Genomic DNA, 17,319 nt, shown 5'->3' with positions numbered 1-17,319 from the left:
TGGCCTTGTTTCCTATTTTGCTGAGAAAAACAGAAGCAACAGGAAAACTTCCACTGGCTTCTACCACCACCACCCACTTGCCCTCTAGCCCATTACCGTGTCCCTCCTAGTACTGGGGTTGGACTATTTCTATTCCAACTTAAGGCTAACTCTTCTTATGGCTACTGCCCGAGGATACTGTCCAGCAATTCCTTCTCCCTCTTCAATGTTCCTTCCCTCTTGATTGTATCAACTCCCATCAATGTATAAGACATGCTATAAATTCTCTCAACTTAAAAAAAACCCTGTAAAATCTTACATCCCTTTCTACCTATAGCTCCATTTTTGTTTTTCTTTAAAGCAAAACTCTTGAATAAGTTTTCTACACTCATATCTCCAATTTCTCTTCTATTCTCTTTTAAATCCATTCCAGTCAGGCTCCAAAACCTCTCAACTGTTATATCTAATGGTAAGTTCTCATTCATCTTACTTGAATCGGCAGCAGCACTTGACTGCAAATGATTAGCCCCTCTTTTCTTGAAACATTTTCTTCATTTGGCTTTCAGGCCACACACATTCATGATTTTCTGCCCAGTTCTTCATCTGCAACTCCTCAGTCATCTTTGCTGCTTCCTCCACCTCATCCCCACCCTCTAAGCCTTCCAGTCCCGCAAGGCTCAGTCCTTGGACTCCCCACCCCCCTTTCACTCCCTAGGTGATCCTTATCTCATGGCTTTAATTACCAGCTATAAAGTGACAACCCTCAAATTTACCTCTTTTCTAGAGCTCTCCTCCACACTCATACATTCAGCTTCTCCATTTGAAGGTCCAAGTACAGTATCTCCAAAATTTAACTCCCCATTCTGCTCCCCCTAAACCTACTCTACCCAAGCCTTCCTGTGTCTCAGTAAATGGCAATTCCATGTTGCCAGTTGCACAGGCCAAAACCTCAGAGCCATCCTTACCGTTCTCTCTCTCTCACCCTCCTACCTAGTCCAACAGCAAGTTGTAGGTACAACTTTCAAAATATAATGTCAACATTTTTTCACTATTTCCCCTACAAAAACCCCTGGTCCAAGCCAGGATTCCAGCAACAGCCTATTCCCTCGTTTCCCTGATTCTACCCTTGCCCACCAGATTGGTCAACTTGACCCCTCAGCTCACACTCTCCAATGGCTTCTCATCCCCCAGAAAAAAAAAAAAAAAGCCACACTCCCAATATTCAATTACAAGGTTCTACACAATCTGGCCTGTCATCTCTCTGACCAACTATCTCCCACCCCCATCCCTCACTTGCTCACTGTGCTCTAGTGTCCGTAAGACATGTTCTTCCTCAGAGCAAGTAGCCATTGCCCACTCAGCCCCTGTTCTCAAATTGAGGCAGCTAAAGTTCTTATCTCCTGCAGGGTATGGAAGAGGCTAGAAAGAGTAGGAAGGGAAGATGAGGTTAGGTGGAAAATGATTAGGAATCTTACCTCAGGATGTGGGCAGATGGTGGGTCCTTGTAGCACCAGGATTTTCCCAGCCCAACCCGGCAGATGAGGGAGGCATGAAAGACCAGGGAGACTTCTAAAATGCCTGATGCTATCTTGGAAATTCTAGCCCAGCCACAAGACCCAGAATTATAGCCCCGAACATATAAGGGCAAGTACACACATCCACACCAGGTGACACTAAACCACAACCAGGACTAGAATAGACTTGCATAGCAGGACTCTATAGGCCAGCCACAAAAGCTCACCCTGTCACTTCATTAACCTCACAGCATTTTATGTGATTAAATTTTTTGGAGTCCACTTATCATGTTAGGGTCGGTTTTACTATACTTGCTATTCCTCCTGCCTAGAATGCTTTTTGCTCCAGATACCTGCATGGTGTACTCAATTTCTCAGTGAGGCCCTCTGGCTACCCAATGTAAAATGACACCACCACTGCCACACCCACACATTCCCTACTCCTGCTTTATTTAGCATTTTCCATCATTCAACGTACTATACATTTGTCTTACTTGCTTATTATCATCCTTCCCCACTAGAATATCCAGGAAGGCAAAGATTTTAGTCTGTTTCATTTACTGCTAAATACCTGGCACCTAGAACACTGCCTTACACATGGTAGAGGCTCAATACATTTTGTGAAACTAGAATTAACATTCTCTCACTGATGAAAACAGTAATGGTCTTAAACGAGACATAAGATAAAATGTCTTAAAATGTAAACATTCTTTTCTACTCTATGGCAGTTGGTTAAAAAATGAGTTACATTTTCACCTTCTATGATTGATTCCCTTTAAAAGACAATAGAGATGGAGGAATATGATAGATCAGCAGCAAAGACTGTAATTAGATTCCAATTCACACGTGTATCGTATCTTTATAATTACACATTTAAGAAATACAAATCTACACGTATATCATCTTTATAATTACGTACCTTTGTAAAAGAACTGCCTAATTTAACCAAGGGCACTGTAGGAAATTCCCGCTTTTCACTCATTGTCAGAGATCCTGCATTAAGGCTGTAGAGGTTTGACATCACAAGCAAGAGATCTGATGTGGTTTTGACAGGCAGAAAACGGCTCCTAGGAACATTAATACCTAGAGAGTTCTCAAAACTTTTAATGGCAGCCCCTACTGCAGTTTCCAACTGAATGACATTCAGGCCTCCATCCAAAGTCTGTAAGAAAGGGAGCAGGAGAGAGAAACAGAGATTTCAGCAACTTAGTTCCACATGGGCTAGCTAATACTTGGGGAGTGGTTTCAGAGATCCATTGAAGAAAACAGAATTTTGAGAACTGACATTTCTCAAGCCCCTACCATACGCCAGATGCTTATATATATGTGATCTTTTTCAGCTTCATAACTCTTCTCAGTTACATTTCTATTTTATGAGAAAGAACCGAAGGTTCAGAAAACCCACACAGATGCCTGTGACCGAAAGGCCTATCAGTACCAGAGCAACAGGACTGAGGTGGGCCCTTTACTTTTGGGTCCAGTGCTCTTGCCACTGCCACAGCCCAGGGTCAAGTAAGGGCACCATGGCTTGTCTGGCACACTAAAGGGATGGGTGTCGACTCTGAAAGACAGGGCCAGGAACTGAAGAAACTAACTAGGCGAAAAGCAGTGACCCATGGAATAGATGGGCCAGAGGGAGTGGGCAGTGGGTCTGTGTGTAGCATGCTGTGATCAGAACCAGGGAGTCTGATGGCCTGCAACTTTGGCTTACCTTTGGATTTACAATGATTTCCATGTCAATAGCATTCTGCTCCTGCAGTCTTTTAACTGCTGCAAGAGAGATCCATAGGTTGTTTGTATTAAATATTTTGAATTTTGATACAGATTTGAACTCATCAACATGTGCTTTTGGCACTTGAGCAATTTCCACCAGTCTCAATTTGCCTTCATACTGAGTGAGTGTCCCACCCTAGAAAGGCAGAGAAGAGTGAGTGCCTCCACATCTCTCCCAGTTACAGCCGTACTACATTGTTTACAGTCTACGAACGATATAGAAAAGACACTCGTGACAAAATGCCCCAGAAATAAAAAGCATTGGCAGTGATTTGATCTGTGATACAAAGCAACACATGTATTAAAGTAGAACCAAAGAAAATAATTCAGGTTGTCTGTCATCTTATACTGTATACACGCCCTCTTGTCCACAATAAAAGCCCTGGGAGTACATCAGAGTCTTCCTCACTTTCCAAAGATCTCCTACAAGAACAGACATTCCTCTTATTCTCAAACCACGGACCATTACCAAACAACCGATCCTACCACCTCACAACCCTGCTCTGACTACCTCTAAGATAAGGGGAGTAAAGTCAAGACAGGCACAAGTGGAGGGGAAGGTACCTCTGAGTGGCCTTAGCCTAGAGGCCATGGCAGTGTGGGAAGAGGGAAGGGACGTCTACTCATGTGTGAAGGGGTCATTTGCAAGAGGCATAGAACCCAGCCCCGGGACCAACCATATTAGTATTCACACATTGCCCACTTTTCTTACTCCCTGAGGGTGAGGAGAAAACCTTGTGTACCATTCCATCAAAGGCCAAGTGTCATCACCACTAAACATGCAAAGTGAAAAAAACAAATTTTTGCTTTGTATCAAACTGCTTTCTTTTTTTACAACAACAGATATTACAGTGATAAAAAAAATATACAGAGAGAAATACATATTATAGAAATAGTAAATTTTCATTAAAGGAATAATTAAATAAAAAACACTTAAGCACCAAACTAGAAGAATATTAATGGTTTGAACAAAGTTACTGAAAGTGTTTTCACATATGTTTCAGATTATCCTATAAATATATGTGGAATTGTTTTCAGTTAAAATTGCCCATACAGATTATTCAAAAAGTAAAGATGATTTTACTACTATTAAACCTGAATTTATATACACACTTATATCAGATGGAACTTAGGGTACTGTAGAGTACTATCCCACTTTGGCTTACAATGATGTTATCAAGTTTCTAAACACAGAAACTTTCCAATAAAAAGTTTGAACTATGAAATGTGAAGATGTGAATCCCCAAACTGCTTCCTCTCAGTATTTACCTTTACATCTGCACGTGTTTTATTTGTGACTTCCATGACAAATTCACAAGGTTTTCCATTGGGTGGGTTCATTAGATGATTAAGAATATAAAGATCCACGGTGGCACCCAGATTATCTATGTTGGACACAAAAATATACTCTTTGCCTTCTCCTATAAAGGTATCGAGCAAACCAGAGTTGTAGAAACTGGCGTAAATATCTCCATGACCCGGAGGGTACCAGGCTTCTGTATTTTCCCCTGAGAACGATACATTCTTTGCTACAGGTAGTAAAGATTCTTTATTAATCCTCGGGTACCTTAAAAAGAAAAAGTTCTTTTTCAGTATCAACTCTTTAGAGCATTCCAGACCTTCAAGTAAAATAATGCATTTAAAGTTAAATAAAACTTCCCTCCCTTTCAGTCTATCAGTAGTAATTTAATCATAAGTGAATCCATTTAAGAAAATCTCTCATTATCTGTGTTGACCCAAAAAATCAGCTTCCTAGATAGTAATATTTGCTGCAAAAAGAAAAGTATTCCATGGTCATGCAGATGGGAGGACACCCCATATTTTTAAGACATTAATATGTTTTATGACTTCTTAAGAGAGGAGAGACATATTAAGTAAATTTTCTCAAACTTATTTGGTGGTGGGATTGTTCTTTTCCCTGAAAACCTATTTGGGAAATGGTGTCCATTCTTACCAACAGATATATTCAGAAAATCAATAGCAGGTTAGTACTTTCGCAGAAAATCAACAGCAGGTTAGTACTCAGGGATGTCTGCTTCCTACCACTGGCGAGAACCAGAATCTCAGGCAGATTCTCTTTTAAGAAGTCCAAGTTACATAACCAGAGTGATTGCAACTATCACATATCTATTAACAAATGTTCAGCTTTTAAAGGCATTAAACACTTGCAGTCTTTGGCACTTGTACATCTTGAGGCTGCTCTGTTTAAACAAAACAAAGAAGTCCTTCTTTCCCAGGAATAACATCCCCCAGAGTTAATTCTTTTACTCCTTGTACCTGCTTTGATTAAAAGTGTAGATTTTCACACGACAGTGATTATACTTCTGTAGTATTTTTTTTGTATCTTCATCCGTGTTAAAAGAGTTCATTAGAACAAGAGGAACATCTGTATTGTAGGTTTTGTTCAAATGCTAGGGAAGAAAACGACAATCAGACTACCCAGACTTACTTTTCTTTTGCTTCAAAGTGTAAAATTAACTCTCCGTGGTTAATCACAAGATGTCCAAAATATCATCTATAAGTAGTAAAATATATAGATTTGCAATAAAATGTAACTATTTAGCATAAGACATTTTGCTAATCAATTCACCATGTACTTGCTCATTAAGTCACAACCCTATGAGATAGAAACTACTGTCTGCATTTTATGGATGGCTAAACTGAGGCCCAGAGAGGTGGCAGGTCGGTGGCAGAACAAGGACACCGCCCCCCTCACCCCCGCAGTCTGACTCTGCAGCTGTGTGCCCAGCCACAATGCCCTATGGCCTTGCTGGATGGGCAAACACAGACTAAGCATTTACTCTGTGTCCAAAGCACTGTGGAGATGAAAATACAAATGTTACAAAGACACGTCTCCCTATTCTCAGGATTCATGTTAAGAACTGTAATTTCACCCCAACTGAAATCTTTTCCATCTCTAGAAAGAGCTAAGAGGCAACAGAGTGAGAAGAAAATAGGATATTAGAAGTCAGACTGTCCTATGTTCAGAGTTTGATTCTGCACTTACTAACTAGCTAGGGAAACTTGGGCAAGTAAATCAACCTCTCTGTGTCTTGGTTTCCTCATCTGTAAAATGGGGATGATAATAGTGCTTATCTCACAGAGTTGTGGAGAGGAACAAATGAGTCAATTCATGTAAAGAGCTCAGAATAACACTTGGTGTACAGTAAGTGCTGGATAAACGTTAGCCACTATTATTGTGGTTGATGGCACCGTATGAGACACTAGGGATAAAGAGATGAAAAAGATAGGGCCACTGCCCCTGAAGAGCTTATGGTCTATGATTAATGACTTTATGGACTATGATCAAGAGAGACGCCAACAACAGTTCTTAGCATCCACGGTGCCCAACCAGATACATGAAATTTTCCCCAGCCTCCCAAAAGAGGTTAATAAAGCCAGATCATCCCAGCTGTGATGAAGGCTACCAGAAGACAGACAGCGGGGAGAGAGGTGGGGAAATGAAAGGAGAATCCGAAGAGATCCAGAGATTTCAGCGCCACAAATGCTATTTAAAGATCAAAAGCTTTTACATCACCCTAAGGCTTTGCTCTTAGAACACCAAACCTTTTCTATACACTAATAAAGAGACTAAAGGTAGCAAGCTCCTTGACTAGTTCAAATCTACGTCTGTTATTTTATAAGGTAACATTTACAATACCCTAAAAACTAAAAATGATTTTGTTAGCTCATGAGAAAGGCTAACAGCTACTACTCACTTCGATTTGCTGAACGGTCAGATCCAGAAAGGTATTCTCATTCCTCACACCAATCAGACTCTTCGGGCCTTTGCAGCCCATGCTGGTTCCCAAACCACCATTGAGTTTCACCACCACCAGCTTGTTCAGCACAGAAGATATGTTATCAGGTAAGCCCCTGGCCTTTATCTTCTCATAGGGTTGAATCTGAAATTTAAAAAAAAAAATTATAGAATAATTCAAACAGCTTTATAAAAGGTTAAACCAAATCAATACCAAGGTTATTTCCATGCTTCCTTAAAGAGGTCTGCTTTCTCTGTAGAAAGTTTCAACTACATTTCCTTTAATGTCCAGGGCCCTTCTGGTTCAAAATCACGTTCTCATCGGCAACTTCCCTTGCACAGAGAAGTAGTTCAGCAGTTCATTTACAGTACAATGGAGTACAAGAGGGGGAAAAGTTACAGTCTACAAATATTTGTCTGGCTGGTGAGAACACCCAAGTCTCGTGGACTACCTTCAAAAATTCAGAATTCTCAATTTGCATCAACATAGCAAATAGGGTGCACAAAACTCATCAAATCTGTGACTATTTCTGGTACACTATGAATCTACTTCAGTTCTGGAGAAGTATATATACGATCACACAGTTCTTGGTAATATATTCATGCTATTCCTGGAGACAGTGCCAAATACTCAAAACAAGCTAACAGTACCTGCTCTATTATGGTTCACAAGGGTGTGATTATTGCAATCTGAAAGTCTTTTAAAATTTTTTTAACAAAAGCAAGTTTGCCTGAAAGAAAATGAGTTGTGTAAACAGTAAAACAAGTTCGAAATGAGCATAGAACCTTCACCTTCGATTCATCCCTCACAGGGAAGGAACAGTGACACAGTGGAAGCTCAAATTCTTCTGTTTAAAGAAGAGGCACAAGCAAGTCTAAACATCTTATAACAAGAATGAAAGTTTTTAAAAAGATCACAGTATATTTTCTATCCATTTACAGAAGAACATTTGTTGTTATTTTTCTTTAATGAAATAAGTCATCAAATGTACTCTTTGGTTACATGATGGTGGAGGATAGATAACACTTGAGGGGACTGAAAAAATAAAACCCTATCATACACTTTGCTGTTTTCATGTTCTACTACATGTAGGTGTGTGTGATGGTGTGTGTGTGTATGTGTGTGTGTATGATGAATAAAGTCTATGATTGGAAAAGGAGTTGATGGGCTCACATTTGCCTGTGAAGGCAAAAATCCCTTTATACTTGGTCAAAAATACAAACATGTCAAATGTGGATTCCTGGCCACACACTTCAAGTATCTATTATTGAGAATTTCTTAGGCACATTATATCTACTCAAAAGAGTCATTAGCGGGTTTCCCTGGTGGCGCAGTGGTTGGGAGTCCGCCTGCCGATGCAAGGAACACGGGTTCGTGCCCCAGTCTGGGACGATCCCACATACCGCGGAGCGGCTGGGCCCGTGAGCCATGGCCGCTGAGCCTGCACGTCTGGAGCCTGTGCTCAGCAACGGGAGAGGCCACAACAGTGAGAGGCCCGCGTACCGCAAAAAAAAAAAAAAAAAAGTTGTTAGCAAATGGGACCAAGCCAATTATTTTCCAATTATCTTTTAAAAGCCAAGAATTTCCATTTCCATTTAGCAGTTTTTTTGTTTTTTTGTTTTTTTAATTGTCTGTGTTGGGTCTTCGTTGCTGCGCGTGGGCTTTCTCTAGTTGCGGCGAGTGGGGGCTACTCTTCGTTGCAGTGCACGGGCTTCTCATCGCAGTGGCTTCTCTTGTTGTGAAGCATGGGCTTTAGGCACACAGGCTTCAGTAGTTGCAGCACGTGGGCTCAGTAGTTGCAGTGCACGGGGCTCAGTAGCTGTGGCTCAAGGACTCTAAAGCATAGGCTCAGTAGTTGTGGCGCACAGGCTTAGTTGCTCCGCGGCATGTGCGATCCTCCCGGACCAGGGCTCGAACCCATGTCCCCTGCATTGGCAGGCGGATTCTTAACCACTGCGCCACGAGGCAAGTCCCTAGCGGTTACTTCTGACTTCCCAGAAAAGAGTCTGATATTTACAGAAGCCTCACAAGGGTGTGAAAATCAATTTAACTGAAAACCCCTAGTTCATGTATTCATTTTAGGTAAAACTGTTTTAGTACGGAAATATTTTTACCTATTTAATGTTTCTTTGAATACACTTTAAAAAGAAAACAGAATACACAGAGCAAATTTTTTTTCTACATATGGTGAGACAGGCCTATGTTTTCCAATTTCACCTAAAAATACTTTGATTGTGAAATATCACACATACAAAAGTTTATAAAATACACATACAGGGTAGAAAGAATAACCTAAATTTAAAAAGAATACTGCCATAGCATAGAAGCCTGCATGCATCTGTCCCTGATCATATTCCTCTTCCACCCCTAGTGGTAACAACCACCTTGACTTTGGCTCCCTGTAGTTTTACCACCTATGTATGCATTCGTAATGATAACAATATTTTACTTAATTTTATTTGTCTCTAAACTTTTAAATAAGTTGAATCATACTATAAAGTATCCTCGTGACTTGCTTCTTTAATTCAATGTTATGTTTTAAGAATTATTCACATTAATGCATGTAGCTATAATACATTCACTTTTCACTGCCATGTAGTATTCAGTTTACGTATCCACTGAGAGACAAAATTGTCATTATTCACAGATGATATGATTTTACATGTAGAAAAATCCAAAGACCTCACAAATAAATTGTTAGGATAATGTAAGCATAGCAACATTGAAGATACATGGTCAGTATTTAAAAAAACAACAAAAAACACTGCTTTTAGGGACTTCCCTGGTCAAGCATTTGTTAAGAATCTGCCTGCCAATGCAGGGGATATGGGTTCGAGCCCTGGTCCAGGAAGATCCCACATGCCGCCAAGCAACTAAGCCCGTGCGCCACAACTACTGAGCCTGAGCTCTAGAGCTGGTGAGCCACAACTGGTGAGCCCACGTGCCACAACTACTGAAGCCTGCGCGCCTAGAGCCTGTGCTCCACAACAAGAGAAGCCACCGCAATGAGAAGCCCGCGCACCGCAACAAAGAGTAGCCCTGACTCGCCGCAACTAGAGAAAGCCCGCGCACAGCAACAAAGATCCAACGCAGCCAAAAATTAAAAAAAAAAAAAAGCCACTGCTTTTGGAGCCCTTGTGCACTGTTGGTGGGAATGTAAAATGGTGCACCTGTTAAGGAAAAAAATATGGTGGTTCCCAAGAAATTAAAAATAGAATTATCATATGATCCAGCAATTCCACTTCTGGGTCTATCCCCAAAGAATTGAAGGCAGACTCTCAAGAGATGTTTGTATACTCACCTTCTTAGCAGCAGTATTCACAATAGCCAAAAATGGAAGCAACTCAAATGTCCATCAACAGATGAATGGATTAAAAAAAAGGTGGTATATACACACATGGAATACTTTTCAGCCTTAAAAAGTTAGGAAGTTCTGATACATACCACAACATGGATGAACCTTGAAGACATTATATTAAGTGAAATAAGCCAGTCACAAAAAGACAAATACTTGTATGATTCTACTTACATGAGGCACCTAAAACAGTCAGATTCAGAGACAGAAAGTAGCAGGATGGTTAACAGGAACAGGGAGTTGCTGTTTAATGGGTTGAGAGTTTTAGTTTTGCAAGACCAAAGAGTTACGGAGGTTGGTTGCACAACAATATGAATGCACTTAACAATACTGAATTGTATGCTTTAAAATGTTTAAAGGTGGTAAAAAATTAACTGCTTCTATATGTAAAAAAATTACAAAATAAAATTGATTTAAAGTGTCTTTTATAATAAAACCATCAAAAATAGCAAATAGCAAATATCTAGCAGTAAATCTAACAAAAGATACGTAAGATTATACACAGAACACATTTTTGAGAAAAATTAAAAGACTTAACTAAATTCAGGGATTTATTTATCATGTTTGTAAATTAGAAGACTTGCTAATGTAAAGATGTTAATTCTCCCCAAACTGATCAATGCAATCCTAATAAAAATCTCAAGAGTTTTTTGTGTGGTAACTGACAAGCCAATTTAATGTATGTATGAAAACACAAAGGGCCAGGAAGAGCCAAGACACTCTCAAAGAAAACCTTAAGTCGGAGAACCAGCTTTATAATTTATAACATTCTTTTTTTTAAAACTGTAGTAAATATGTATAGCATAAAATTTGCCATCTTAACCATTTTTCAGTGTACAGTTGAGTAGTATTGAGTACATTCACATTATTGTGCAGCCAATCTCCAGAACTCTTTCATCTTGCAAAACTGGAGCTATACTCATTAGAAGACAACTCCCCACTCCCTCCTTTCCCCAGCCCCTGGTGATCACCCTTCTACTTTCTGTCTCCATGAGTTTGATTACTCTGGGTGCCTCAGACAAGTAGAATCATACAATATTTGTCTTTTTGTGACTGACTTATTTCACTTAGCACAATGTCCTCAAGGTTTATTTAGCATTCTTTTTTTAAAGTGGCTTATACGTTTGAGAAGATTCCAAATTAATGCAGGTTTTTCCAGAAACATGTTTTTATTTAATAAAGTTGATGTGTGTGTATGCAACAGATCTGACAGAAGGCAGGATTGATATGAAGAACTGGAATACAGGTACAGGTTGGCAAATTCTATGGCAAATTGAGCCTTATATAAGTTATTTATTCCATTTGCAGGTATTAAAACTGGAATAGAATACATGTTCTGAAGTCTTAGTTTAGTAAATCAGAAAATGGATTCTCTTTATTTGAATTTAATGAACATAACAATACTCTCTTAACTTTGAATTAAAAGAATGAAAACTACAGGTGTACCACAGTTCTAAAAGTATAAATCTAAGAAAATGCTGATCTTTCGGATACATATGAAAACAGGACAGAATGGCAGGGCTTGGGATTTCAGACACTGCTCAACACCTGAGTTGTGAATTTACTAGTATCTCTGAGGGATAGGCAGCCTGTCATTTCAAGGCAAAAACTTTACAAAAATGTAAACAATGTAAAAAGAAATTTAAGTATGTAGTCAAAAGATCAATAGTATGGCATTTTTTTCACTGTCACTCTCCAGACAGTGCTAAATGCAGCTGAGGAACTGAAGTTTTTATTTAATATTAAATGTAAATCAACACACATGGCTAGTGGCATGTGCAGTTCTAGATGGTCTGTTAAAAAAAAATCAACTGAGGGATGAGAATTATGTTTCAATTCGTTTTAATAAAACTCTGCCAAAATCCTTCTTTGTTCAATACAATCTTTTTTCTTTCACTTTAATGACACTGACATCACATCACAAGACATTCAACCAAACACATAAACACAACGTTTGAGTATATTAGATATCTTTAGGAAGAATATAATTTCCTTTTTGAGCCAACAAATGTTTACACAAATTTAAATAATAATATCAGGCAGAATAATGTAAACTGGATTATATCTTAATTCTACTCTTTGAAGAACTGTCTGGTATACTAACACTCACAGCATTAAACAAAGTGAGGTTTAGGAACCATTTTTAGAAAAAGTACTAATAGGGATTTTTCACCTCCTGTGCAGATGAATTAAAAACCAAATGTCAACCTTGTTGCCTTAAAGTTTCACCAAGAGAAAAAAACCCTCCAAAGTCATGTATGTTCATGATAAAACATCTTTGATCCACATACCATAAAGAATATAAAGTATTTAGAGAAAAAATACGTTTTGTTCCCACTAAACAATCTTCAAAACATGCATTTTACTAGAATGCTTTAAGAAGACAATTCATTATGACTGAGTCTATGGAGGCTAAACAAATTTTTTCTCGTATCCCCCAAATTTATTCTATAATGGTGATAAATAAAAGATCTCAGCCTCATAATGATTTTAACACTAGGCCACTTGGCCTTCAGCCAAAAGGTATATTAAGTATACTTTTAGTTTTAATTCAAATCTTCCCAAGACTGGTATCTTAACTTGAGTTTAAATTTAAAATGTACTTCTGAATTACTTTTCAAATATTTGGAGTGAAATAAAACAAGCTGATCCAAGCATAACACTAAATTCCAAAACCGAGCTAATGAAGACTTTTGGGTACAGGCCCAGGCAACTCACAAGTAGAAAGACTTGTTTACCATTCAGGTTAGGGCCCAGAATTCTCTGTGAAGTGCCATATTTAGAACCTTGTACCCCAAGTTAAGTGGGCAGGGAGTCACCCTACAAATGTCAAGGAACCATGGTTCTTTAGATGGTGCTTTTAGTAACACCTACTTGCCTTGCTATATCTAATTCTTAAAAGCAGCTAGCTAATTAAATACCAGTACCACTGAGGAATTGACTGTTAACAAGAAAAGGACTATGGAGAGAAAGGGAAGAAGTCACAAGGTGTGAAGTAACAAGGTACAGCCAGGGGAACGATGTCCAGAGCCATCAAGTTAGTGTTGCTGTTCGAAGGCTCCACTTTTACTTAGGTTTCGACTTACACCCACAACACTCCCACACGCAGACACAGACACACAGAAAGGCACCAATTGTGTGAGTCCAGGAAGCCAGGACACTTTTGGTCTACAGCTTATTACAGGTTAAATTAGGTGGTAAGCTCAGCTTCCCATCACACAAATCACCCTACATGCCAACACAAGTTCTCTCTGTTGGTGATGCTATCCACACCCTCCACCAGGGACCTCACCAAGCAATCCCACAGAGCTCGGTTTATTTCCACAAGCCAAGGGGACCTGTGTTAGAAGGTTGCTTGGTAACAGCTGAAGTTTTGCTGGACACACCTAGTCACAGAAACATTATTAGACCTGTGCTCCACTTTCTCCTCCTCAGCTCTCCCAGGAGAATGCACAAAGACATCCACTCAGGCAAAGATGGAAGGTGTTGGGAGACAACAGGGAGTACCATGCACTGCCGGATGTGGCCTTGATATTACTCTGATTGAATCACTTTAGTCAGTGACTAGTGCTATCTTTGTGCTTTCAATCCTGATCACCCTGTTTCTCTTTCATGTCTCTATTCAGACATGAATAGAATTCAGTATTCTAAGAAGACCTCTGCTGCACGTAAATATACAGCAGGGCAACCCCTACAGGTGAGGTGGGGCAAACCGCATGAGACTCCCTCAAAATACGCAGCGGAGACGAGGCCACTCATGTTCTCTTCTCACTGGGAGAAAAGCATGGGTCAAACACCCAACTTCCTCTGGGGAATGAACAAAAGAAAGTAGTTGGCAATCTATGAAAGAACATACTTTAAACAACATTCTTCCCTCTAGAATGTCAATCTAGTTTTTCTGCAGAAACAAAGATTTTTAAAAAGATCATTTAAAAACTGTCTAACGTGATCTGTATCTTGCCAAGTCTGCTCACAACTTACTTTCCAGTTATCAGAAAAGCTGAATTCCTCACACCGTCATGGAGACATGTTCCCATTAGCAACAGTATAACCTGGTTCTTGGTAGCATATTCGTGCTATTCCTGGAGACGGTGCCAGACAAGCTAACAGTGCTGCCCTGTTACGGTTCACAAGGGTGTGATTATTGCAATTCGAAATTTTTTTTTCAACAGAAGCAAGTTTGCCTGAAAGAAAAGAGCTGTGTAACAGTAAAAAAGAGTTTGAAATGACGCTCCATATGTACAGGAAGTGTTCCAAGAACATCAGCTTATTCACCAAACCCTCACTGCACAGCCTTTGTGTACCAAGGCTCACATTGTCTCTTTACTTCACATTTCTAAAGGTAATGACCAAAATCTGGGTCATTTGAAAGCTCCTACCAATTAATTTAATGACAGAAAAATCATACCTAATCCAGAGATTTGTTTTCTCATTCAGGAAAAGCCGGCAAATCATGTACATTATCACATACTCCACCAACACACTTGCCAACACCCCCTCGGCCACCAAGATACGCTCAACTGCTATTCATAGAGCAAATAAAGCCATCCTCTATGGGGAATGCCCTCAACCTTCTGCCACCAGATCAGATCCTCGGGACCTCCCTGCATCTCCACCTCTGCTGCTTCCCCTTGCTTCTCGTCACAGGAAGAGCTGTCCCCCACCCTAAGGCAATCTCTCTGCCAGTGCCCATCTCAAGACCCCCGTTTCATCAATCTTCCAGTCTCAGCATCAACCTCTCCTTCTCTATTCCTTTCCATCATCATGAACAAATTCAAATATTTGACATCTAAAAAGTAAAGAAAACAGCAATGCATACACTCACTCATCCCTTTCCATACTCACATCCCTCTTTTCTCCATCTTCTTAAAGGCAAAGCTTCTTGAAAAAGTTGCTGCACTCACCTCTACTTCCTCACCTCCCTTTCACTCGCTCACCTGCTGCAATCTGGTTTTCTCCATAGTTCAATGAACTGCTCTTACCAAGGTCATCAACATCCTTCTAATTGCTAAATCCTATCCATAACATCAGTACTTCTCTAACCGTGTTCTCAGCTGCATTTGACACAATTGACCACTCCCTAGATCTTGAAATGCTCTATCCTCCTTGACTTCTGAAACATCGCATTCTATTTTCCTCCTCTTTCTTCCTGTTCCTTTTCAAGCCCCTTCTCAGTAGACCTCCTCTTTCCAGCAATCTGCTCCTGTCTCTACGGCACCAAGACACACCCAACTGCCAAGCCAAGAGCTTGCTTACATCTGATCAATGATCGAGTCCTGTCAGCCTCAGGAAACTGTCTCTGTTGTCACAGCCGGCATCCCACCCACCTCTCACCTATGTTACTGCAGTGGTCTCTACGGTCTCCTTACCTCCCTCCAACCCACCCTCTACCTTGCAGGTGGTGATCTTCTGGAAAATAAAATTTGAAGATGTTTCTCTCCTGATTACATCATTCACAAAGCAAAGCAATGACATGGCATGGCAGAGATCATTAGCTGCCTACCCCAACATCATTTTTCCCCTTCTGTTTCAGAACCCTGATTGTCAGCTGGGCACATCATCACCCCCCAAAAAAGACCACATTTCCAGCTTCCCTTGCAGCAGGTATTTGTGCCAAAGTGCTGGTCACTGTGATTAACTGGAAGTGAGTTGAAAGATTTCCAGAAAGTCTCTGTGAAAGGGCAGAGGTTGTGCCCTTCTTCCCCCTTCCTGCTGTTTGGAACGAAGACACGATGACTAGAGTTCATTCAGGTGGCCACCGGGGACCATAAGGAGATATGGTGAAAATAGCAGAGTGGCAAGACAGAGAAGCGCAGGCTCCTGATAACCACCAGGTTGCCATACTAGCTCTGAATTGTGTCTCTCTACATTTACTCTATTATTTTGAGTTTCACTACTAAATGTAGCTGAATTGAATCCCAAACAGAAGACGTGGTATACAAGGTCCATAATGATTTGGCCCTTTTTTCCTCTGCTCTCCTACTCTCCCTACACACTGTTCTCCACGGACATGCAGCGTTGGGCTCTCTAATGTGCCACATCTCTTGCTTGCAAGTCTCTGCACTTTCCCCCTCATGCAAACTCACTTCACCAAATGCCTTTTCTTCATCTTCCACATCTCAGTTCAGAGCAGTGATTCTCAGGCTTTATGAGCTATCAGTCACTTGTGAAAATCAGATGTTAATGGACTCTCAGGAAAGTGCAATGCCATCCCCCCAAAAAAACAAAACTTCACTACTGTGGAAATTTCACAGCATATAAAAATAATCTTTATAAGAGATGCTGTTTATTTCCCAGTGAAAGTTAACATGCAAATAAAGCAAAAAATAAACTAACTCTCCAAACTGAATTTCAATGAAAAGGCTTCTGTTTGGCTTGAATTAGAAGTTGACACTGTAGATGGACTTTGAGATGCCTGCCATCTTTAACTGCCATTCAATTTTGACTTTCTTTTTTGATGATCTTGAGTACTAAAAACCTCAACTCTCTCCAAGGCAAGCTCTCACAGCTTGCTCTGTCAGTTGAATGCAGGCTTATGCTACGAACACCAGAATTCTCCAAGACTTTGAGAACTCAATGGCTCGTACATTTTCTGTATCTTCAAAAGTCAGTAAGGTCATCTTCGGTGAAGTCTGCCTTACTCATGCAGGATTGCACCATCTTTGATGCAACGCTCACAGACGCAGAAGAGGATGAATGCCAGTGTATGTGGTGCTTACTCTCCTCTGCAGTAGCAGGTCCAGAAGTGCTGGCTGGCATCACAGATACTACTGTGTACACAGCACCAAGACTTTTCTTCCAGCACAAGTTTTGTTTGGCTTGGAAACTTTATCATTTTAAAAACATTTCCAGAAGAGGTTCATAAATAACAATTCCTCTTTGAGGGCACCAGCAGGCACATAATGGATGAAAAACAGTACTCTGGCTGCCCTGAGAA

The 17,319-nt window shown here is 40.2% G+C and overlaps 1 protein-coding gene across 4 annotated transcripts in view; it reads right to left on the bottom strand.

Annotated features, from left to right (window-relative positions):
- UGP2 (UDP-glucose pyrophosphorylase 2) overlaps positions 1-17,319 on the bottom strand; it is a 55,215-nt gene that overhangs the window by 2,205 nt on the left and 35,691 nt on the right. For all 4 annotated transcript variants that reach the window (XM_082672420.1, XM_082672423.1, XM_082672422.1 and 1 more), the window contains exons 4-8: positions 6,986-7,171; positions 5,544-5,677; positions 4,536-4,833; positions 3,205-3,402; positions 2,413-2,655 (exon numbers count right to left, since the gene is read on the bottom strand). In XM_082672420.1, coding sequence (XP_082528546.1) covers positions 2,413-2,655; positions 3,205-3,402; positions 4,536-4,833; positions 5,544-5,677; positions 6,986-7,171 — 1,059 coding nt within the window. The remainder of the gene's footprint in view (positions 1-2,412; positions 2,656-3,204; positions 3,403-4,535; positions 4,834-5,543; positions 5,678-6,985; positions 7,172-17,319) is intronic.

This window comes from Grampus griseus (genome assembly GCF_964374135.1).
Source record: "Grampus griseus genome assembly, chromosome: 15".
NCBI classification, from domain to species: domain Eukaryota; kingdom Metazoa; phylum Chordata; class Mammalia; order Artiodactyla; family Delphinidae; genus Grampus; species Grampus griseus.
Note: the sequence above shows the minus strand (reverse complement) of the source record. Positions and strands in the feature narration are given on the sequence as shown.